Source organism: Hylobates moloch, unplaced genomic scaffold, assembly GCF_009828535.3.
Source record: "Hylobates moloch isolate HMO894 unplaced genomic scaffold, HMol_V3 SCAFFOLD_6, whole genome shotgun sequence".
Lineage (NCBI taxonomy): Eukaryota > Metazoa > Chordata > Mammalia > Primates > Hylobatidae > Hylobates > Hylobates moloch.
The window spans coordinates 66,711,972-66,737,031 of NW_026652281.1; the positions used below are offsets into that span (position 1 = coordinate 66,711,972).

The 25,060-nt window shown below is 38.6% G+C and overlaps 1 protein-coding gene and 1 long non-coding RNA gene across 9 annotated transcripts in view; one reads left to right on the forward strand and one right to left on the reverse strand.

Moving 5' to 3' along the window:
• Window positions 1-865: 865 nt before the first annotated feature.
• ZCCHC9 (zinc finger CCHC-type containing 9) lies at window positions 866-12,034 on the reverse strand. 3 transcript variants are annotated; one of them, XM_032156931.1, is made up of 6 exons: window positions 11,951-12,034; window positions 8,496-8,896; window positions 5,277-5,427; window positions 4,954-5,046; window positions 2,719-2,787; window positions 866-1,454 (listed from the first exon to the last, which is right to left on the reverse strand). In XM_032156931.1, the coding sequence occupies exons 2-6, from the start codon at window positions 8,877-8,879 to the stop codon at window positions 1,336-1,338; spliced, it is 816 nt and encodes a 271-aa protein (XP_032012822.1). In that variant the 5' UTR covers window positions 8,880-8,896; window positions 11,951-12,034; the 3' UTR covers window positions 866-1,335. The 3 variants fall into 3 exon arrangements, with proteins under 3 accessions (XP_032012822.1, XP_032012821.1, XP_058296736.1); XM_032156930.2 differs by having other exon boundaries at window positions 11,923-12,034; XM_058440753.1 differs by lacking the exon at window positions 11,951-12,034 and adding an exon at window positions 11,129-11,321.
• A 50-nt stretch (window positions 12,035-12,084) lies between these two features.
• LOC131383806 (uncharacterized) overlaps window positions 12,085-25,060 on the forward strand; it is a 60,534-nt gene continuing 47,558 nt past the window's right edge. For all 6 annotated transcript variants that reach the window (XR_009214123.1, XR_009214125.1, XR_009214128.1 and 3 more), the window contains exon 1: window positions 12,085-12,334. This is a non-coding gene — a long non-coding RNA (uncharacterized LOC131383806). The remainder of the gene's footprint in view (window positions 12,335-25,060) is intronic.

Consider the following 25,060-nt stretch of genomic DNA (forward strand, 5'->3'; position numbering starts at 1 on the left):
TGACAGGCTGTAGACTCTACAAAGCCGTCTGCTCCTGATGGGACAGGTGAAATAAATCTGGGTGTGTTCAGACTAGATGACTAAGGCAGCATTACTGTCCTTTTCCAACTGCCTGGCTTGTGCAATTCCTTCTAAATAGCACTCATTTCCTTAAGCTCTGGGATGCTGAGCAGTATTTTGTCATGTTTTCCTCTCACACTGAAATAAAAGAACAGCTCCTATTAAGACTAGAACTGTCGAGTTGTGCAGATATGAAAACAGAGAAAAGTGTTTCTTTTCTTATTTGGTAAATATTTTGCTTTTGAGGCATCAGTAACTAATCACAGCTGTTTCCTTTAGTTACAAATGGATTCAATCAGGTAAAATTTCAAATGAAACACAAAACCACTAGAGTCATTCCATTATACAGTACAATGGTAGTGTTAAGCCTTGTGAAATATATGTATTAAGTATGCATGAATTCATCAAATCAAACAAAGAAGCTAATGGGTCTCTGATTAGTGTTCTAACTCTATTATGGTGATACTTCCATCTTACTCTGACTCATCTAAAACATGTGAACAAAATGCTATTAAGTTTATTATACAATCTGTTATCTGCCATCATTCTGGTTAAGTAACGAAAACTGAATTTTGGCTAGAATTTCTCTCTTGAAAATCAAGGGCAAAAAAGAGCTGCTGTTAAATTGAGGTATTTCAATTTTAACTTTAGTAACTTGTAATCCTTTATGTCAAAACTAAAAAACCAAATCCCTGTTTATTCTCATCTAGGATTCATAAAAAATCTCGTTTCCAAAGGGATTGTTACATGGATATTAACGAACAATGGATATTTCAATCGAGAATCAAGTATTCAGAAAATAAGCAATAGAAAACATATTTTTATTCCATATTTAAAAAATAGACTTTCTAGCAACTTATAAATTTCTATTATAATAATAAATTGATACTTTGAGCCAAGAAAACAATATAACCAAAAATTCATTCGTTCCCTTTTTTAGGGGTGTTTTACATTTATGCATAATTTTGCTTTTATAAAAGATGATTGTTACAATCAGGTATACAACTACTTGGTTATGTCTAAGTTCTGTCTCTTAAAATATGTTCTTTTAGAGAATCCATTTAATCATCTTATTCTTTTCTTCAATTTTCTCCAAACAGTGGTAGAAGTACTATTTGATGGACAGAATAAAGAAATTGCTTTTGGCCACACCCAGGTCATACTGATATCTACAGCATAGTCCTGGCTACAGGGGAGCTCAACTCTTAACTTGTGAAGCGGGCCTGGTTTAGAAAGTAACAATGAGGTGGTAACTAATGATAGTGCTAGTTGTTATCAAAAATTAACAACTTTAGGTATTTTTGTTTTGGGTTTTTGCGGTTTAGGAGCATCCAAAATTTCTTCATAGTCTGCACTCATTCCCTTTGCCCAGCGACCAACTGTGACCATTCGCTCTGTAAAGGAATAGAAAAATCAGAATGTGAGAAAAACAGTAATCAAATGCATCCACTCAGATTGTTACTGGTTTTGGAAAGGAACTCATTTTGACATGAATAATCACAAGGAGGGAAGACTCCATCACTAAAGGAAAGTGAGCAATTCTGTAATTGATTATAACCCTTGATTTCAGAGTAGCACAGGCAATTTCTCATCCCAATTAGGGAAATGCAGCAACTACTTTGCAATGCATGAACTGATGAGAAAGCTCTTTCATTCTTTCCCAGAGTTCATCATTACAGAGTCAATGAATTCCAAGAGTCTGTAAACAGCAAGGCTTATGAAGCATCAGTTTTAAATGCACAAGATTCCACCTGTGAAATTATACAACATCTGCTTGTCAGTCTTGTCATTTGGGAAGTGGCAATCCTCCCAGGAGGGAGAATTCAAATTCCACTTCATCATTTCAGTCTCACTGCCTACAACGTACTAAAGACTATCTTCTAGACAAGCTTGTAAATAAGAACTCTTGGTTTTCAAATTTAAATGTCAGGGATAGGAAGTAAGAATGAGCAGACTTATTCATGTAGTGCTGTGACTACGTGAAATAAAAAGAAACATGCTCTTTCCATAAGAAGCACTGCTGGGCTATCCTACTGTCCTCTTGCTTTCCTTCACATAGGATTATCATTCTAGTCCAGGCAAACTAATGTAATGATGATCTCCACTTCCTTAAAAGTCTGCCATAGGTATAGTGAACATCTCTGAAGTTTTTGATGAATAAGGCTGGTATTTCACCAGGAAGAAAATAGCCAGATTCTGTGTGGATAACACATTTTTAATATTTTTGGTAGTTTCTGCAATCAACTCTGAATCTTTTAGGTACATACAAAGCAAAGCGTACATGAGGACACTCAATATTAAGGCTATTGAAAGTTATTTCATATTTTTTATTTTCTCAGTGAATTCATATTTTCTGTAAGTAACAGAATTGGCTCTATTATATTAAATTCATTAGTTAGCAAATATAAATGCTTATGAATCAGATGTCTTATAAAGTCAGGGTCCCCTAAGGCTTACTGGTCACTTTTTTCCCCCAACTATTCAGTTACTCAATACTATGTGTGTCTATTGCTGACAGAGATTAAGTCATTGCTACAGTAGGAAAACAGGTTGTCTTAAAATCATTATTATCCCAATGAGTTATTAATAACAAGTACAGAATAAAATGCAGAGGAATACTAATCTCACTCCTTCTAAGTAGAGGCCCAGAGATCTCACCTGAATTCTGACTTTCAGGGCAATCTTTCTTTAAATGTTCCACAGAGCCACAAAGTTTGCAACCACCACCTGTTGAAAAAGCAAAGCCACTGAATACCATCTCATACTTGCAAGGGGTTTTTAACATCTCAAAGCACTTCCACATCTTACTGGATCCTCACAACCCTGTCAGTTGTAAAGGTAGCTAGACCAGGATCATAGGGAGGTGCCACTCTTCCTATTAATTCATTCTCCATTCCTTTTAACCTCACAGAGCACTAAATTGTACCCACCCACTGCTTCTTGCACCTGGCCTTGAGAAGTAGGAAAAAGAAATGAGATATGATGGAAGGCACTTGTTCAAGAGCCATTGCACAGAAGCCTGGATCTTAACAATGCTTAGACAGTCAAGAGTCTGTGAGCCCTTGGACCTGTAAACAAAAGATGTAAGCAGATGCACTTTCTTGAATAGCATGTCAGATTCTCAAACAGTCAATGGCCCAAAAACAGATTAGAAACTACTGTTCTACTGTACAGATCAGATGGGGGCAAGCATTTATGAAAGAAATAAAGTTAATTTTTGTTTCAGTGCCTTCCATTGGCCAGGCACCCTAACCCTATAAAAATGCCCACCTGCCTACTTTAAACAACATTCCAGGATTGTGAATTACAACACATGTGGTTTCTAAAATAAGTGTTTCACTTAATGATCAAACACTATTGCTTAATGGTCAAGCATTATCTTGATCATGCTCGAAATGTTAAGTGACTTAGAAAAATGACCTAATCAGATACAAATCTGGCTGAATTTTCTTTTTTTCTTTCCCAAATCTTGACTTTATTTTTAATATAAAAAATGCAAATTTGGAAACCCACCCTACTTTTCCCCCTAACATAATGCTTTACCTCTTAAAAATAAAGTACTAATTCTATATATGTCAAATGTACCATACAAAAATGTATCCGGTGTTTCTATTGCTACTAAAGTGTTCTAAATTAAAACAAATCGCAGAAAGCCCCTTATTGTAAACAAAAGATTACAACGTATAAAATCAAAGCACACACAGGCAAATCTGGCCAAATTTTCACATCTATGGGATCTACTCTCCTTGCTGCATTAATTTTTTTTTTTTTTTTTTTTTTTTTTTTACATCTAGTCACTTTGGTTGACCAGTGAAAGCCATTTTTGCTCACTAGTCATGTTATCTACCCAGTTTTATGAGCTCAAAACTGAAATGCACCTGAGCATTTTCCAGGCCCTGGCCTCTTTATATGCCATAGTGAAAGAGAAGCACTTGAATAATACATTTTAATCCTTATAAAAACTCTTTAGGCAAATACCATAATTCATCAACTCTAAGACACCACTGATTATAAGATGTATCATTATTGCACATACCTCTCAGAAAGAAAAACAGCTGTCAATTATGTGGGACCCACCAATGGTAAGATACATTCTGATTTCTGAGAGATTAAAATTGAAAAACTGTGCATCTTAGAATCAATAAAATATAGTTTTATCATCTCCACTCTATAGGTGAGGAAACAGAGATCAGAGTTTGGTAGTTGGCCAAAGCCCCCCAGCTAGTGAGTGGCAGTGCTGGCGCTATAACCCAAGTCTGACCAACGCCAAAAGCTACGCTTTTTCACTGGACTTCTCCAGGAGGGAAACCCAGGACATGACACAAGAAACGTCTAGAGCCTGATGGCACCAGCCATCACACTAACAGATAACAACCTCCTCCTTAAAGCTTTAGACCGCATAGACTTTACTGTGTGAACCTTAATTACCCGAGTTAAAGAGAAAAAAGCTACATGATCCCATGCCAGATAAATAATTAAGAAAAAAAATTCAGAAGCTAACATTACTACAATATTGAATCATGTGTACCCACCCCTCCACCAAAATGGTATGCTGGCTGAGGTTGAATATATAATACGATTTAAAAAACCTCATATTAGCTTGAGATATAATTTCTCTGCTTCTGTTATGTCTAAAAGTAGAAATGTATGACATAGTCTCACAAATAATGAAGCAAGCACAGTTGGAAATACACACCTTAGTTTTTTCTGATTTGTTTTATTAACATATGAAGTCAAACTGCACAGAAAGCCCAGTACATACAATAGCACTTGATAAAAATAATGTAATTCTCAAGGTTTTGCAATTTATTCAAGAACTGTGATTGAGTGTAAATTAAATCACAACTGCATGATGACTCACCATTTCTGCTATATGAGGGTAACAGTACTTACCATCAGCATAGAGTCCTTTGGGATTATCAGGACAAGATCTAGACAGGTGCCCCATTTCTCCACAAACAAAACATTTTGCAAAAGGAAATTCGCCTGTAAAAATCAACAGTTCCTATTCAGTTGACAATACATATGGCAAGTCATGAAATTAACATTATTTTAAAATACTCTGAATAAAAAATATTTTTACATAACTTAAAATTTAATCTCATATGATTTCCAAATACTAAGTGGCACACTGGTAACAAATTGTGTTAAAAAAATACCCAGGGTGCTATTTATTGGCTTTCCCCATGAACAAAACAAAAAACTGAAACACATACCAAGAGCTGGGTCTACTTTAGCCTTACACTTGGTTATTTCGTGCTCTGTGGACCCACACCTGTAACATATCCCAGTGCCCATGTCTTGATTTTCAAGGGCGGCAGGGCAATCTGCAATTCCATGACCAGCTTTTCTACAATGGAAACACACCTAGGAAAACAAAATGTGGGTTGGCACGCTGCAAAACTATACCAGTGACTTTATTAATTCTTGTTATCAAAAACATATTTACAACATTTCTCATCTTATTTACTATCTTTCTGAAATCTCAATATTTGTAGAAAAAAGGTTTCATATGTTCCTAAACAATGAGATGTCCTTTCCATCAGAGGGTTTCATTGCTTTTGAAAACCTCAACCAATAAATCCATCAATCTCAGGAACAACGTTATATATGTGGCTTTGTAGAAGGCAATTGCTTAAATGAATTGAGCAAATATGGACTATTCATTTTATTAACTAGAATGTCTGCAGTAGAAAAATGGCATTTTCTATAGGAAATGGACAGTGGCTATAAAATTTATCACTCAAAATTTGTATGTGTATAATTATATACTCATAAAATTTTTAAAAATTAATATTTCTTTTAAAGTTCACAAAATTGAATGAATTTGGGTCAGATGTTTCCATTCAAATTATGATTCAAACCATAAGATATATTTCATAGCAAAAAGTATATCCTTGTTTTTGTACCCTAAATAATTTTTTTTTTTTGAGACAGAATCTTGCTGTCACCAGGCTGGAGTGCAGTGGCGTGATCTCGGCTCACTGCAACCTCTGTCTCCCAGGTTCAAATGATTCTCCTGCCTCAGCCTCCCAAGTAGCTGGGATTACAAGCACACACCACCACGCCCAGCTAATTTTGATATTTTTTAGTAGAGATGGGGTTTCATCATTTTGGCCAGGATGGTCTCGATCTCCTGATCCACCCACCTCAGCCTCCTAAAGTGCTGGGATTACAGGCGTGAGCCACCATACCCAGCCATACACATTCTTTAATATTCAGAAATAGGTTTCATTTTTAGAATATATGCACAATACATTTTAAAGGAATAATTTATTCCAAGATGATTTGGCTCCAACATAAAACTGAGCAATGATTAGTTGTTTACAGAAATTTGAAGAATTTTTTTGCTGCAATAAATGAGAATATCAACCATAATCAAAGATGGCAGATATTTAAACTAATTTATTTAAACTGGAAAAAGATATATATATTTCTTGGATAATAAAGTCATTTAATTATGTTTTTTCAAAATAAGCACAAGTTTTTTTTTTAAAGCAAATTCAACCAGCAAAATAAAACATTTTGCAACTCTGTCCTTTTGTTCCTACTTAATAAAATATTGAAAAAGAATGAGTCCCTTTAAATTCTTCAGTAACTTGTACATTGAGAATGAGCTGTTCCAAAAAAAAAGAAGCTGCATTTATTATACAAATGCAGGAAAAGCTACTGCTAAAACCTGCATCACCACCATAGGAAGTCTTGGCTTCTTGGTGAAGTCAAGGTGGTCTCTGCTAAGCTGAGACTACTGCCTTAGTTCACTGCCTTCCCTTTTAAAACCTAATCATCACCTAATACAACATTTTTGAATGGTCCTTAAGTTTAATGTAGATGGGATTGTGAAGCGCTGATTGTAAATTTCTATAGCATAATCAGTTTATTAGCATTTAAAGACTGATGCTTAGTATAAGGTATTAAAAAAATACCAAGGAAGTAAATTAACAACAGGTCATAACAAGCCATATACTATTTATATAGCACTCCCCTTTTTAAAAAACAATATCCTTCCCCAATTAATTACAAACATAATGCTTTTCTTAAGCGGTCATAACAGTAAATGTTTTCAAATGGTATGTGATTCACCATACTGCCTATGTCAACTAAACTAAAATGACTTAAAATATTGAAAAATCGTTAACTTAGACAAAACTCTATCCTGATATCAATAGAAATGTTATCCTTTCTATCCAAATTTATCCATAAGGAATGTTTCATCAGTATTATCTCTAAATAACTATCTTTAAATATAACAATGCATAGACTAATCTTGCAAACAGCCAAAAGACACATTTATAGAGGCTGTTAACATTTCAAGCCTGCATTGGTGCAAATAGTGCTCTACATACAGTAATACTAATAAAAAAATAAAAGTATAATAACTTGCAACAAGTCTTCATTCTTATGAAGTGGTGTGCTAGGAGGCTTGGGAAACTCACTTAGAGAAGGGAAATAATTATACCAAGTATTTCATCCCCTTTACCTGGCATACTTTAAAATCTAGGGCTAGGCATTACAGAAAGAAACCTGCTGCCCCTAGCATTCTTCTGAATGTAATATGGGGGAGGGAGGAAGCAATGACTAGGGAGTCTCAAGGACTTTTAATTCTGCTATTACTCTGCTCTAACTAGTATGACTCCTATGTATCTCTTTCCTGTGCTTCAGTATTTCATAGATAAAGAACATCCTTTCCAAGTAATAGGGACCCACACATATTTAACCTGTTCTACTTCATCTTCTTCATAATTTTGACATTTTCTCAATGCTAATTTGAAAAAGGGGCTATTGGAAGGTGAGGATAGGTTTTGGTTTTTTTGGAGGACAAACTCTCGTTTTGTCACCCAGACTGAAATGCAGCGGTTGATCACATGGTTCACTGTAGCCTCGACCTCGCAGGCCCAATCCTCCTGCCTCAGCTGGCAGTAGTAGCTGGGATCACAGGTGTGTACCACCACACCTGGCTAATTTTTTTTTTTTTTTTTTTTGGTAGACATGGGGTCTCCCTACGTGGTCCTGGCTGGTCTTTAATTCCTGGGCTCAAGTGATCCTCCCGCCTCAGCTTCCTAAAGTGCTGGGATCACGGGCATGGGCCACCACATCTGGTCTATAACATAGGTTTTGAAGTCAGGCTGGGTTTGAATGTCACCTCTGCTACTAGCTAAATGGCTTTCACACGTTATTTAATCTGTCTGCACTTCAGTGTTTGCCATCCATAATATGGGAATATATGCCATCACCTTTGCTGTGTTGTTGTAATAATTAACCAGTACATCATGTGCCTAGCATATATGTGCTAAAAAAAGTACTAGTCCTTAAAACGATGCTCTATAAATCTGGGACATAACGGTAACCAGAGCTGGCTAAGGTATACGTGTGTGAATAGAAGAATAGTTTCCAGCTAAATAAAGTAAATAACATGGTAGAAGTGATGCTCTCACCATTGCATTTTTCTTTGCCGCTTGTCTTTTTAATCTTCTTCCTTCCCGTCGACTGTCTTTCTTTAAAGCAACTGCAATTTCTTCCCTTACTTCCTCACCGTCTGTTGCTATAATTTGCCCATTGTGAACCATCTGTGAATTCTGTCTTAGGTATTCCATGAATCCATTCACATCTTCATTTAAGTACTCTTTTTTCTTTTTGTTCTTTTTATGTTTTGCTTGGGGTGCATCATTTTTGAGGGATAGCCTATTGGCTTCAAGTTGTTTACGCTTTGGTAGGTTTTGGCTTGTTCCCTCAAAGGATCCCTTCTTCATCTCCTCCCATGATGTTGCAGGCAAGGGTCTCTTGTTATATGTGGTACTAACTCGGGCCCACCTGGTCATAATTTCATCAGTGGTACCTTATCAATTTTTAAGACAAGCATGGGTGGTTAGCCATCAACAACAAAAACAACAAAGCTAAAGAGACATGCTATATCACTATATCTCACATATGCCCATATGTTAAACTTTTAATTATTAAAACACTTTTTACTTCAGTTAGTATCTAGATACATATTTAATGCTATAATATGCTGCACAGACATGCTTCTAATATAAATCTACCACTTACCAGAAAAGCTTCCACACCAGTTAAAAAAGGTGTGCTTAAAATTGAAAAATTATCTTAAGAAACCAAATTATTTCATAAAATATAAATCCGATAGTAATACAATGAATGCAATTATTCCTTCCACATTCTGCAGTTTTCCTGGCTGTTTATTTTCCTATCTCCAAGTCCCACAGCTACTTTCTCCCAATCTTCTTGCTTCGTCTGCCATTTCAATGCAACAATTTGCATAGCAGATTACTAAGTATACAGAAGTCATGTCCTTTAATATGAAGTTTGTTGAAATTTCCTGGCAGAGTTATAAGTAAAACATATAAAAGTGTTTACCATCACAGGATGATCCCGGGCTTCCTCTTACTAATCAAGGTATAAGCTACTTCCAGCCCAGTGATTTCACATCATCTTCAATTCTATTTAAATTATGACTTGAATCAAGATATATTTCACACCAAAATCTGTATCTTGTTTTTATACTCAATACATATGCTTTAATACTCAGAAATACTTTTCATTTTAGAGCACATACATACTTTAAAGAAGTAATTTATCCTAACACTAATAATTTGGCTCCAACATAAAATGGAACAAAGTTTTGGTCACTTACATACTACCTAGTAATTTGGAGGATATTTTTTTCCTGCAATGAATGAGAACATTCAGCCATAATCAAAGATTCATCAGCTAGTCACATACTACATAACATTTAGGTCAATAGCGACTGCACATATGATACTGGTCTCAGATGATTATAATGGAGCTGAAAAATTCCTATTGACTTTGTAGCCCTCATAACTTGTAGTGTAACACATTACTCATGTCTGTGGTAATGCTGGTGTAAACAAACCTGGGATGCCAGTCATATACAAGCATTGCGCTTACAATGATGTACTGTACATAATACTAGATAAGTATTCCAGAAAAAGGCAGTTATCATAGCAGATGACAGCTCCATTCATGTTACTGCCCCTGAAAACCTTCCAGTAGGACAAGATGTGGAGGAAGAAATGAGTGATACTGATGATCCTGACCCGGTGTAGGCATAATGTGTGTGTCTTAGTTTATAACAAAAAAATTTTAACAGGAAAAAGCTATAGAATAATGTAAGGGAATAAAGAAAATATTTTTGTATAGCTCTACAACATATTATCGTTTTAAGCTAAGTGTTATTACAAAAGAGCGGGCCGGGTATGGTGGCTCACGCCTGTAATCCCGGCACTTTGGGAGGCCAAGGCGGGCGGATCACAAGGTCAGGATATCGAGACCATCCTGGCCAACATGGTGAAACCCCATCTCTACTAAAAATACAAAAATTAGCTGGGCGTGGTGGCCACTCTTGTAGTCCCATCTACAGACGCGCGCCACCTGGGAGGCTGAGGCAGGAAAATCGCTTGAACTCGGGAGGCGGAGGTTGCAGTGAGCTGAGATTGTGCCACTGCACTCCAGCCTGGGTGACAAGAGCAAAACTCTGTCTCAAAAAAGAAAGAGACAGAATAGACTCCGTCTCAAAAAAAAAAAAAAAAAAAAGGTCAAGAAGTTAAAATTAATTTAAAAGTTTATAAAGTTAAAAAAGCACAGTAAGCTAAGGTTATTACCTTAAACATTTTTAAACAAACTTAGACTAAGCATACCGCATTTATAAAGTCTACAGTAGTGTACAGTAGTACCCTAAATAATATCGTAGGCCTTCACACTCACCACTCACTGACTCACTCAATAGCTACCGACAGCCCTGCAAGCTCCATGCGTAAGTGCCCTATTCAGGTGTACCATGCTTTCTTTTACACCGTATTTTTACAGTATCTTTTCTGTGTTTAGATACACACCATCCTTTTACAACTGCCTACAGTATTCAGTAGTCATACTGTACAGGTCTGTAGACTAGGAGCAACAGGCTATCCCATACGGCCCAGGTGTGTAGGTTTGTGTAAGTACACTATGATGTTCCCACAACCACGAAACGGCCCAACCATTTCTCAGAAGTATACCAGTTCTTAAGGGAAGCATGGCTGTATTAAGCCACCACCTTTTTTGTTGTTGTGGTCGTTGTTGAGACGGAGTCTCACTCTGTAGCCCAATCTGGAGTGCAGTGGGCGATCTCGGCTCACTGCAACCTCTGCCGCCGGGGCTCAAGCGATTCTCGTGCCTCAGCCTCCCAAATAGCTGGGATTACAGGCGCGTGCCACCACGCCCAGCTAGTTTTTTGTATTTTAGTAGAGAAGGGGTTTCACCATGTTGCCCAGGGTGGTCTCGAACTCCTGAGCTCAGGAGATCTGCCCGCCTCGACCTCCCAAAGTGCTGGGATTACAGGCGTGAGCCACCGCGCCCGGCCTAAGTTATCACCCTTTAAGACCAGCATCCCTCGCAACCCCCCGAGTCTCAGCTCCTAGTAACAGAAATATCCCTTCCACAGAAGCTGAAGGGTGGACCCAGTGAATTGGTGTGAGAGGCTCCATGCCACTTTACGAGCGCACTCTTCGCTGAAGTTTATGCGACTGTCACAGTGGGGACCGAAGCTGTTCAAAACGAAGATTATCCTTCCCTTACGTACGTGGGAAGGGGGAGGCTCTGGGTTATCAAGAGGGTGAAGTGGGCGAGCCGGGCGGCCCACCCACATGCGGATTCCAGGGCGGCTGGACGCGGAGCCCCCAGCAGCCGGAGCCCAACAGCTGAGGCCGCCGCCCCTAGACAGCCCGCGCTCCAGCCAGCTCAGGGACCCAGCGGCTAGGCCTTCTGTCCTCCCAGCTTCCCACACAAGTTCCGCCAGGCCAGAGGGAACGAACGACGAGACCCTGCAGCTTTCGTGGCTGAGAACCTCACCTCACCGCGCTGCCGCGCAGCTTCTTACCGCGCACGAATCCCCCAGAGCAGCCGAGTTAGGGAGCCAGGGAAGACCGCCCTCCTGCGGTACTGGAGACCGGAAGCACATAGTATCCGAGAGCGCGTCACTTCCCGCGTCACAGACGGTCTTTATGAGCGACTCGTGGGCGTTAAGACGGGGCTGAGTTTGTGGCGCGCTTAGTGATGGGTTGGCGCTGTGCAGGACGCCGACACAAAAAGATGAAGAGTTCAATCCGTGCTGTCTGAACTCACAGTGTAGTGGGCGAGACAGACGGGATGATCGGTAGAGTGGGAGATGCCGGAAAGGCTTCCCGTGAGACTGGATAAGAAATAAAAAATCTGGTGAAATTGGCGGCAGGAGGGAGTTAAGGACATTCCAGGCAGAGGCAAGGTAAAGGCGCGGTGGGAGTGGGTCACTGTGATAAAAGTCTGAAAAGGACATTTGGGGGCTCTCTTGGGTGAGAGGCAGTGCCTCATGTCCCCCCTTCAGTGCTCGTTGAGCATTCAATTAAAATGTTACCCTTTGTAGCCAAACAAGTTCTCTTTTTAAGAGGAAAAGCCTGAATTTCCAAACGGCTCATTTTCTCTAGCTTCTTGCAAATGGATACCACCACCAGGTGTGCCTAGTGAAAAAATGCAATTTACCAGGACCACTACTCTCAACAGTTTGCTCAATCCATTCAACCTTTTGAATATTTGTCCACTTCTTTTTATCTCTGTTGGCACCTCCTCCCTTGTCCCATATTGTACCTGTAGTTCTACAGCTGGTCTGGGGATTCATTCTGCCCCAACTCCCTGAAATCCATTTTCCGTGCCGTAGGAACGGAACTTTTGAAAATGTAAATCATTACATTTAAAGCAGTACTGCTGTACTGCTTTAAACTCTCCCATCGCTTCCCACCGTTTTTAGGATGAAATTCGAACTCCTTATGAAGTCCCTGCCTACTTCCCTAGCCTCATCTTGCTCAATCTCTCCTTTGAGCTCCGTGCATAGGATCATTTTTTCAATTTCTCAAATGCCTTGTGTACCTTGCCATCTCCAGGCCTTTACATTTGCTATTCTCTTTGTATGGTACTCCTTTTCTTCTTGCAGTTACTTTCTACTCACCCTTCAAGGCTTTAAGTATTTTATTCTCAAGAAAGCCTTCCAGCCCCCTACCCCCATACTCGACCAATCCCCTACTGTGTGCTCATGGCAGTCTATACTTTCTTATGACACGGTTCACATTTGTAATTACACAATAATTGTGTAAATTTATTGTATCCTCATTGCTTGGTACATCCTTGGTGCTCACTTCGTATTTGTTTTTTTGTTTTGTTTTGTTTTTTGAGAAGGAGTTTGGCTCTTGTCGCCCAGGCTGGAGTGCAATGGCGCGATCTCGGCTCACTGCAACCTCTGCCTCCTGGGTTCAAGCGATTCTTCTGCCTCAGCCGCCCAAGTAGCCGAGATTACAGGCGCCCGCCACCGCGCCCGGCTAGATTTTGTATTTTTAGTAGAGACGGGATATCGCCATGTTGGCCAGGTTGGTCTCAAACTCCTGATTTAGGCGATCCGCCCGCCTCGTCCCTCCGAAGTGCTGGGATTACAGGCGTGAGCCACCGCGCCTGGCCCTCGTATTTGTTAAGTAAATGAAGAATAAGTACTTTGCGATGTTTGTTTAAAGCAAACTAGAAAGTGGCCCAGTTTTCTTTAAGAGAAGGGATTTTAAAGTCAGTGGTTGTAGGAATGTTGAGATTTGGTATGGTACATATCACAAATACCGTAGTTCATATGGTGGAGAAAGTTTTAAAAGACAACAAACAAGCAACAGCACCTTCCAGCTCTTGAAGATAGGGAATTTCCTAAAAGATGTGTGGTAGTGCTGCCCATACTGTAATGATCTCAACCACCTGGCTTCAGGGTAGTGACATTTCATGAAGAGGTTTTATCTTTGGTAGATGCAAGGTACTTACACAAAACATACCACTAGAGGGCGCATTTAACTAAAACTTTTCTTTTTAGTGGTATATTGCATTTTAAACTGTAGGTCGTTCATTCTTGGAAGCAAAGGAATATACCGATTTCTTTTCGTAGCGGTATGTCCAATAAAGATTAGTAGGTGAGTAAATAGGGCATAGAATAAGCCCTTTGGAATTCGGAGGAAACTATTGCTTCTAATAGCTAACTTTACTGAACATTTTATAGGTGCCGGCAGTGTGCTTAATGGTTTGCGTTCATTACCTAATTAGTCCACTCAGTATCCTGTGAAGTTGGTACTATTATTTTCTCCATTTTGCAATAGGGAATAAGTTCACAGAGCTGACATAACTTATCCAAGGTCACACAGCTAATAAGAGGTAGAGCCAGGATTTGAACCAAGATCTCAATCCAAACCTGTGTGCTCTGCTACTTTGAAATACTGCAGAGGATTGTTTGTCTACTTGATCTACTTTAAAACACTTTACTAAGTTATTTTTGCCCAAGTTCGATTTTTTTTTTTTTGGAAAGTATTTACTTTTACAGTTCAAGGGATTATGTTTGTATTCAATTTTCCCATCTACTTATTGAAATACTGTAAATGTATTTTTTATAACAATATTATCAGCAAGGTAAATGTTAAATAAGGAATTCTGGTCTTCTTCTCAATTTTCCTGCTGCTGTTTCTTTTCCAGTCCTCAAATTGCTGATCTATGTATTATGTTTTAGAGCTTCATTCACTGGCAGAGACAGTGAAGTGTACTTATTCCATATTACCAGGAATTGGAACCACTACCATTAGAATTTTAAATCTTCATTCTTGCCCAGATTCTCTCTGAATAATAGGCGCTTGGCCACCCTAGATGAAGTGACCAATAGGCGATGAGGACTAGAGGTGTCCAAGGCCCAGCCTGAGTGGACCATCCCTCTAACTGACTCACACATTAGAGGGAACAGCCTCCAGGCAGCCAGTTTACCTATAGAGCAATTTGGAACGGAGAACAGTGAATCTGGAAAGGAAGGCTGCGATGAGATTTTGCCAAATTAAAGTGTTTTTAAATGTGAAATTATAGTGTTCAAACTTTATCCATTAGAGCTTAAGCAATGAAGAACTGTGGATAGTGTTTTAGATCATACAGGAGATCTCATAAAATAGATCTGGAGAAGAGGATTGTGGATGGAAAACTGTACCTAATGCATTCTCTAGGCAGTTATTGAACTTTTTTGTAGTATGCAGAAAAATACAGCAGAAGAGAGAGGAAAGAAATTAATGACCCTGCTGTTGGAAATAAAAATAAGATCCAGACCAGTTACATTCTGACATCTTAAAAACCTGTCACTGATATTTTTAGCTGCTTTAGGATCCTGACAATAAGGCCCATGAGTAATAGAATTGTGAGGGTTTTTTCCTTTATACATAATTTTACAGATATTCTTTAATGGGTGTGTATTACATTTAGAATCATTATTAAAGAGTTATTTTTAATCCATGGGAGTTTTGACACAGTACACGAGAATTTCTAATTATAGGCTCATAGAAATACATACCTTTTAAAACCCTGTCTTCTTGTTTTACAGATCAATAAATTAAGTTTCAGAGAAGTTAAGTGATTGCCATAGAACACAATGCTAGTGACTGAATTTTGTTAACTAACATGCTTTCATTTGCATTGTTGATTTTCTCAGTAACAAAATTACAAGCAATACTGCTTTATTTCAGAAGTGAAAGAAAATCTATTGGAAGTGTGGAGCAAGAGAAACCTATTAGTGGAAGTTGCTTGAGGTTCCTAGGCAATAAGGAATAGGAATAATATAAAGTTTGTGTTGTCCTCTGAAAAAGCTTGAATCTCTTTCATCTTCTTTGCTTAAACGTGACAAAGAATAGTGTTGGAACACTAATCACAAAAATGATGTATCCTTCTGACTCATCTTACCGTCTTGTTGTATTTCTCAAATTTGAGTTCCTAATCATGTGTTTCGGTGGTTAGGATGTTAAGTGCTTCAAATGAATACTTAAACCTAAATTACAAACAAGTGGCAAGATTTGCAAGCTCTCCTTTATTCTCTGAGATGAGTACTTCCTCCTCCTCATGTCTGAGGAAATCATACCAGATATGGGCCTTAGACTGTCCATTCCAAGGAACAATGAGAGGTCTTATAGTTACAAATGGAATTCTGTAAAATAGGATAGGTGAGGAAAAAGCACTTTTTGATATCTACTATTTGCCAGTACCTTAAGTGCTAAATATATACAAATGACAGAGAGATCCCTGCCCTTAAGCAGCCAAGAGCCTGTGAGAGTAAGACAGATTGCTAAACCACTAATAAGCTGATGTTATAATTAGTGAGGGAATTATGGTGATATACAGATTATAGATAAAATATTTCTTCCTGGGAAGTTTTAGAAAAACTTCACAGTAGAATGTGTTGCAGACAACTGGAGAGAGGGATCAGGGAGGTGAGGAGGAGGAGTCAGTAAAAAATAAATACATGTACTCAATCTAAAATCCTCTCCAATAAGCTGAAATGCTTTTGCAGATAAGACTGACACACGCTGACATATACACAAAAAGAGATAAGAATGTATGCTAGTACTTTATAAAAGGTCAAAGTGAAGATAACCAAGTGGCAAAAATATTTCATACTGATTTAGTAACTACTATATAAAATAATCTACCAGTAAGTGGGTAAAAACAGTACAGTAATTAATGATTTCAGATGAACTAATTTAAGAGGCCCACATACGAGGAAAAATATAACCTGCCCAAAACTATGGCATAGCAAATAAATGATCATAGGAAAAGAGGTCCCACAAATATTTAAGAAACATTTATGGACCAAGAAAATGTAGAAAGTCATATTTACATATATTCCGGAAGATGTGAGAGTCTAATGGTGAGCTCTATGAAGATGAATTGGACACAGTTCATACCCCCAGAGGAATCTAGTAAAGAAGACAAACAGGGCCAGGCATGGTGGCTCACTCCTTTAATCTCAGCACTTTGGGAGGACAAGGCAGGTGGATCACCTGAGGTCAGGAGTTCGAGATCAGCCTGGACAACATGATGAAACCTCGTCTCTAGTAAAAATACAAAAAAAAAAAAAAAAAAAAGCCAAGTGTGGGAGGCGGGCACCTGTAATCCCAGCTACTGAGGAGGCTGAGGCAGGAGAATCGCTTGAATCTGGGAGGCAGAGGTTGCAGTGAGCTGAGATCGCTCCATTGCACTCTAGCCTGGGTGACAAGAATGAAACTCTGTCTCAAAAAAAAAAAAAAACCCAGATTTTAAATTCCTCAAGGAGCAAATGAAGGAGGGCACTTGTGAAGTTTTGCCCAGGGAAGCTTTATATGGAAGTCACCAGCAAGTTTTCAGATAGGAAGATTAACTACACTGGGTGTATGTGGCTTGTAGATCTCTAAACAGTATGTCTTGGAGAAGTACAGCAAACCAGATAGATATATATATAAAATATATATATATAAAATATATATAGATATATATTAATCTATTATATATAATGATATATATAATCTATTATATATAATATATAATGATATATATTAACTATTATGTAATATCTATTATATATTATATATCTATTATATATATTACATATATAATATCTATAATTAAGTATATATATTATATATTGTATCTATTATAGCTATATCTATTATATATCTATTATATCTATTATATATCTAGATATATATATATCTAGATATATAATAGATATAGCTATAATATATATATATAAAATTTTTAAAATTCTTTAAACACTAAGAAGGACTTCTAAGACCTAATCCTAAGGTACAGTATTCAATCTACATGTGTTGCCACTTTTCCTGTATTGGATGTTTGTTTTTAAAACTGAAATTTAGAATGGTAGTGATGGTTATGCCGCATTGTGGATATGCTTAATGCCACAGAACTGTACACTTAAAATGACTAGTAGTAAATTTTGTTACGTGTGTTTACCACAATATAAAAAAATTTTTAAAAACTTGTGTTTAACCATTTTATGAGTAGTATTGATTCTCTTGAAGCTCAGTTTTACATCTTTCTCCTTCATTTACTACTTAAGTTACTCTTAAATTTTAGAATCAAGGTGTTAACTATGTATACTTTCCCTTATCACAGAATCTGCTAACAATTTGAATTTAGAATGCGCAATTTGTGAAACACAGCATTCTTAAGAATGTGCATGTTTGTTACATGGGTATATTGCATGATGCTGAGGCTTGGGGTATGATTGATCCCATCACCCAAATACTGGACATAATACCTAATAGTTTTTCAACCCTTGCTCTCCTCCCTCTAGCAGCCCCCAGTGACTGTTGTTGCCATCTTTATGTCCGTGAATACCCAGTGTTCAGTTCCTACTTATAAGCAAGAACATGTGGTATTTGGTTTTCTGTTCCTGTGTTAAGTCACTTAACATAATGGCCTCTAGCTTCATCCATGTTGCTGCAAAGGACATGATTTGTTTCTTTTATGGCTGCATAGTATTCCATGGTGTATGTGTACATATTTACTTTATCCAGTCCACCATTCATGGGCACCTAGGTTGATTCTATGCCTTTACTGTTGTGAATAGTGCTGCAGTGAACATATGAGTGCATGTGTCTTTATAACAGAACGATTTACATTCCTTTGAGACCCAGGACTGCTGGGTCAAGTGGTAGTTCTGAGTTCTTTGAGAAATCTCCAAACTGCTTTCCACAGTGGCTGGTCTAATTTACATTCACACCAACAGTGTATTAACATTCCCTTTTCTCTGCAGCCTCACCAGCATCTGTTGTTTTCTGACTTTTTTTTTTTTTTTTTTGTCTTTTTTTTTGAGACGGAGTCTCACTCTGTCACCAGGCTGGAGTGCACTGGTGCGATCTTGGCTCACTGCAACCTCCCCCTCCTGGGTTCAAGTGATTCTCCTGCCTTGGCCTCCTGAGTAGCTGGGACTATAGGCACGCGCCACCACACCCGGCTAATTTTTGTATTTTTAGTAGAGACGGGGTTTCACCATGTTGGCCATGATGGTCTCAATCTCTTGACCTCCTGATCCGCCCACCTCAGCCTCCCAAAGTACTGGGATTACAGACGTGAGCCACCGCACCCAGCCTGTTGTTTTTTGACTTTTTAATCACTGTTCTGACTGGTGGGAGATGGTATCTCATTGTGGTTTTAATTTGCATTTCTCTGCTGATTAGTGATGATGAGTATTTCTTCATATGTTTGTTGGCCACGTGTATATCTTCTTTTGAGAAGTGCCTGTTCATGTCTTGCCTGTTTTTTAATGGGGTTGTTTTGTGCTTGTTCAATTGTTTACGTTCTTTATAGATTCTGGATATTAGACCTTTGTTGGATGCATAGTTTGTGAATATTTTCTCCCATTCTGTAGGTTGTCTGTTTACTGTGTTGATAGTTTCTTTTGCTGTGCAGAAGCTCTTTAGTTTAATTAGATCGTCCCACTTAAACCAATTTTTGTTTTTGTTACAATTGTTTTCGAGAACTTAGCATACATTCTTTTCTAAGGCCAGTGTCCAGAATGGTGTTTCCTAGATTTTCTTCTAGAATTCTTATAGTTTGAGGTCTTGCATTTAAATCTTTAATCTATCTATTGTTAATTTTTGAAAGGTACGATCCAGTTTCATTCTTCCACATGTTGCTAGCCAGCTATCCCAACACTATTAAATAGGGAGTCCTTTCCCCATTGATTTTTTGTTGTTGATTTTCTTGAATATAAGATGGTTGTGCAGCTTTAAATCTGGTTTTTCTATTCTATTCCCATTGGTCTCTGTCTCTTTTTGTACCAGTTCCATGCTGTTTGGATTACTGTAACCTATTAGGATAGTTTCAAATCAGGTAATATGATACCTCCAACTTTGTTCCCTTTCCTTAGGATTGTTTTGGCTGTTCCTGCTCTTTTTTGGTTCCATGTAAATTTCAGAATAGCTTTTGTCTAGTTCTGTGAAAAATGACATTGGTAGTTTGGTAAGAATAGCATTGAATCTGTAGATTGCTTTGGGCAGTATGGCTGCTTCAATGATATTGATTCTTCCAATCTGAGCATGGAATGTTTTTCCATCTGTTTGTGTCATCTGTGTTTGTAGTTCTCCTTGTAGCAGCCTTTCACCTTCTTGGTTAGATATGTTGTTAGGTACTTTTCTCTCTCTGTGTGTGTGCGTGTGTGTGTGTCGTACGTGGGATTGCATTCTCGAGTTGGCTTTCAACTTGAATGTTATTGGAATATAGAAATGCTACTGTTTTTATAGATTGATTTTGTATCCTCGAACTTTACTGAAGTTGTTTATCAGTTCTAGGAGCTTTTTGATGACAGCTTTGTTTTTTTTGTTTTTTGGTTTTTTTGGGCGGAGTCTCACTCTGTCACCCAGACTGGAGTGCAGTGGCGCAATCTCGGTTCAGTGCAACCTCCATCTCCCGAGTTCAAGTGATTCTCCTGCCTCAGCCTCCTGAGTAGCTGGGATTACAGGCACGCGCCACCACTCCTGGCTAATTTTTTTTTTTTTTGTATTTTTAGTGGAGACTGGGTTTCACCATGTTGGTCAGGCTGGTCTTGAACTCCTGACCTCATGATCCTCCCGCCTTGGCCTCCCAAAGTGCTGGGATTACAGGCATGAGCCACCATGCCCAGCCAGCTTTAGGGTTTTTTAGGTATAGAATCATATCATCCATGAAGACATTTATTTGGATGCCTTTTATTTCTTTCTCTTGCCCAATTGCTCTGGCTAGCACTTCTAGTACTATGGTGAATATGAGTGGTAAGAGAAGGCATTCTTGTCTTATTCCAATTCTCAAGGGAACTTCTCCAGTTTTTGCTTGTTCAGTATGATGTTAGCTGTGGGTTTGTCATAGATGGCTCTTATTATTTGGGATATGTTCCTTTTGAGAGAGGAGCAGTTAGGGGCTGGCTAGGCAGTTAGGGAAGGTCTTTGGAGAAGAACAACACTTATAGGACCACAACTGCACTGCCCCTGTTATGTAGCAAGCAGGTGGAAATGTGTTGAAGAGCTTCCTCTTATACCAGGATGTTTGCCCAAGAAGGGAGTGTCCCAACTTAGGCGCAGGTGCAGTAAATAAACGTAACGTCCTTAACTTGACCCAGCTCATTATATATAAATCGTTAACATGACATCTGCATGGTAGTTTCACCCCCCTGCCATGTGGGCTTTTCTGTGATGTTGATGGTTAATAACTAAGATGGAGTAACTTTGGACAAGAGCACACCTGTGCAGAAAGAAGTGGGACCAGGAAGCAACCAGGACATAGAGGGTTGTGCAAGATGCAAATGAGAAAAACGCCCCTGGAAAGAGGGGACAAAAACTTCTGGGGACAAGCCCCCGTAGGCATCAACCCACTTTCAGGTCCCCTGTTGCTGCTAAAAGCTTTTCCTGTCACTTAATAAAAATCTATGCCTTACCCTCTAGTGTCCGTGAACCTCATTCCTCTTGGTCATAGGACAAGAACTTGGAACTCACCGAACTATGGGAGTGAAGGAGCCACAACACCTTGATACATAGTTTCTTGAGGATTTTTATCATGAAGGGATATTAGATTTTATCAAAAGCTTTTTTTGTGTCTGTCGAGATGATTATATGGTTTTTGTTTTACTTCTGTTTATGTGCTGAATCACATTTATTGATTTGCACATGTTGAGGTAACTGTGCTTTCTGGGAATGAAGCCTACTTGATCGTAGTAAATTAACTTTTTGATGTGCTGTTGTATTCAGTTTGCTGGTATTTTTGTTCAGGATCTTTGCATCTGTGTTCATCAGGGATATTGGCATATAGTTTTCTTTTTTTGTTGTTGTGTCTTTGCCAGGTTTTGGTGTCAGAGTGATGCTGGCGTCATAGAATAATTTAGGAAGGAGTTCTTCCCTGATTTTTTTTTTAATAGTTTCAGTAGAATTAGTATGTCTTTGTATGTCTGTTAGAATTCTTCTGTGGATCCATCTGGTCTGGGGCTTTTATTGGCTTATAGATTTTTTTTTTATCACTGATTTCAATTTCAGAACTTGATATTGGTCTATTCAGGATTTCAATTTCTCCCTGATCCAATCTTAGGAGATTGTGTGTTTCCAGGAATGTGTCCATTTCTTCTTGATTTCTAGTTTGTGTGCATAGTGGTGTTCATAATAGTCTCTGAGTATCTTTTGTATTTCTGTGGGATTGGTGGTAATACCCCCTTTGTCATTTATTTAGAGACAGGGTCTTACCCTTTTGCCCAGGCTGGAGTGCAGTGCCATGATCATGGCTCACTGAGGTCTTGACCTCCCTAGGCTCAGGTAATCCTCCCACTTCAGCCTCCCAAGTAGCTGGGACTACAGGTGCATGCCACCATGCCCAGCTAACTTTTGTAGAGACAGGGTTTCATCATGTTACCCAGGCTGGTCTTGAACTCCTGGGCTCAAATGATCCACCCACCTTGTCCTCCTAAAGTGCTAGGATTACAAGCATGAGCCACCATGCCTGGCCACCTTTGTCATATCTAACTGTGCTTATTTGGATCATCTCTCTTTTTTCTTTGTTAATCTAGGTAGTGGTCTGTGATCTTTTTTATCCTTCAGAAAACCAATTTTTGGTTTTGTTGATTCTTTGTATGGACTTTTGGGTCTGAATTTTGTTGGTTCTGCTCTGAAATAACTAAAATTTCTTTTCTTCTGCTAGCTTTGGGGTTCTTATTTTTCTAGTTCCTCTGTCTGATGTTAGGTCATTAATTTGAGATTTTTCTAACATTTCGAGTACAGTTTTTGCTGTATCTTAGATATTTTGGTATGTTGTCTCTCTATCTTCATTTCTTTCAAAGAATTTTTTGATTTCTGCCTTAATTTTCTCGTTTACCCAAAAGTCCTCTGGGACTAAGTTGTTTAATTTCCATGTAATTGTGTGGTTTTGAGCGATCTTCTTGGCATTTATTTCTGTTTTTATCCCACTATACTTTGAGAGTATGATTGGTATGATTTTGATTTTTTTTAGTTTATTAAGACTTGGTTTATGGCCAGGATGTGGTTGATCTTGGAGTATGTTTCCATGTGCATATAAGAATGTGTCTTGTGGCAAACTAAAGCAGGAACACAAAACCAAAAACTGCATATTCTCACTTATAAGTGAGAGCTGAACAATGAGAACACATGGACACAGGGAGGGGAACAGCACACACTGGGGCCTGTCAGCAGGGTCAGGGGCTAGGGGAGGGAGAGCATCAGGAAAAATAGCTAATGCATGCCGGGCTTAATACTTAGGTGATGGGTTGACAGGTGCAGCAAACTACCATGGCACACATTTACCTGGGTAACAAACCTGCACATCCTGCATGTGTACCCCAGAACATAAAATAAGAATGTATATTCTGTGGTTGATAGGTGGAAGTATTTTATAGATGTCTATTAGATCCAGTTGGTCAAATGTCAAATGTCAGTTTAGAATTTCTTTGTTAGTTTTCTACCTTGATGATCTTTCTAATGTTGTCAATGTGGTGTTGAAGTCTTCCACTATTATTGGGTGGCTGTCTTAAGTCTTTTTGTAGATGTAGAAGTACTTGTTTTATGAATCATGTTGCTCCAGTGTTGTGTGCATATATATATTTAGGATAGTTACGTCTTCTTGTTGAATTGAACCCTTTATCATTATATAATGCCCTTCTTTGTCCTTTTTTTTTTTTTGCTGTTATTGGTTTAGTCTGTTTTATCTGATATAAAAATAGCGACCCCTGCTCTTTTGTTTTCCATTGCATGATAGATCTTTTTCCAACCCTTTACTGAGTCTGTGGGTGTCCTTATGTGTGAGATTGGTCTCTCGAAGACAGCAGATGGATAGGTCTTGCTTTTCTAATCCAACTTGCCACTCTGTGCCTTTTAAGTGGGGTCATTTAGATCATTTACATTCAAGATTAATATTGATATGTGAGGTTTTGTGGATCCAGAATTTTAAATGTCTGTGTCCTTCCATGTACTGAGAGATATGGCCATGTTATCTTCCTGAGATTGTCTAATATTTCTATTACTTGCTGGGCTAATAATAAAGTACACATTGATACCTGACAAATATTCATCTTTCCTTGCCAACTTTATATATTGCAGAATGTTATAGTAGCCCTATTTGAAGATGGTTGGACTTTCCATCCCTGTCCTGGAATGGGGAATATATTCCTAGAAAATAGTTTTTGTTTTTTTTTTTTTGATTGGGGACTTACTGACTTAGAAAAGTGCTAACAACTTAAAAGAGGGAAAAAACAACATCTCAGCAGTATAATGAGAAAATTTGGGATCAGAGAAGGATGTTTTGTTTCTATTTTAAAAAATAACAGGATGGCAAAAGACAGGTACAGATAAGTTGATCTTTTTTTTTTTTTTGAGACAGCGTCTCCCTCAGTCGCCCAGGCTGGAAAGCAGTGGCTCGATCTCCACTCACTGCAAGCTCCACCTCCTGGGTTCACGCCATTCTCCTGCCTCAGCCTCCAGAGTAGCTGGGACTACGGGCGCCCGCCACCACGCCCAGCTAATTTTTTTGTATTTTTTTTTTTGTAGAGACGGAGTTTCATCATGTTAGCCATGATGGTTGCCATCTCCTGACCTCGTAATGCCCCCTCCTCGGCCTCCAATAGGCCATTTAAGTGAATATCGAAGCGATGTGCCAGAGAGTGTGTTACTTAAAAAACATATTAAGGCTGGGCGCGGTGGCTCACGCCTGTAATCCCAGCACTTTGGGAGGCTGAGGTGGACAGATCACTTGAGGTTAGGAGTTTGAGACCAGCCTGGCCAACATGGTGAAACCCTGTCTCTACCAAAAATACAAAAATCAGCCAGGCGTGGTGGCAGGCCCCTGTAATCCCAGCTACTCGGGAGGCTGAGGCAAGACAACTGCTTGAACATGGGAGGCAGAGGTTGCAGTGAGCTGAGATCGTGCCACTGCACTCCAGCCTGGGTGAGAGAGCGAGACTCCATCTTAAAAAGAAAAAAAAAAAACAAAAACTTGAATAATTAAAATTTTTACCTGTCTACCAGAAAGAGATGTGACTTCACTGTTAACCACATTGTTGCCAAATGAGTAAAATGTGTAAAAGATTTTAATACCAGCCCTCTTTTATTCATTAAAGTCTTCTTATGGCTCGTTAATTTTAATGGTATAATCTAGTTCTGATTGA

Bases quoted from the DNA above. Each gene is read 5' to 3' on its own strand.
- ZCCHC9 (XM_032156931.1), bottom strand. From the start codon at position 8,879: ATGACCAGGTGGGCCCGAGTTAGTACCACATATAACAAGAGACCCTTG. The intron at 2,788-4,953 runs GTAAGTACTGTT...CTTTTTCAACAG, and splicing joins CAAAGGACTCTATGCTGATG to GTGGTGGTTGCAAACTTTGT. The intron at 1,455-2,718 runs GTGAGATCTCTG...ATTCCTTTACAG, and splicing joins CCCTGAAAGTCAGAATTCAG to AGCGAATGGTCACAGTTGGT.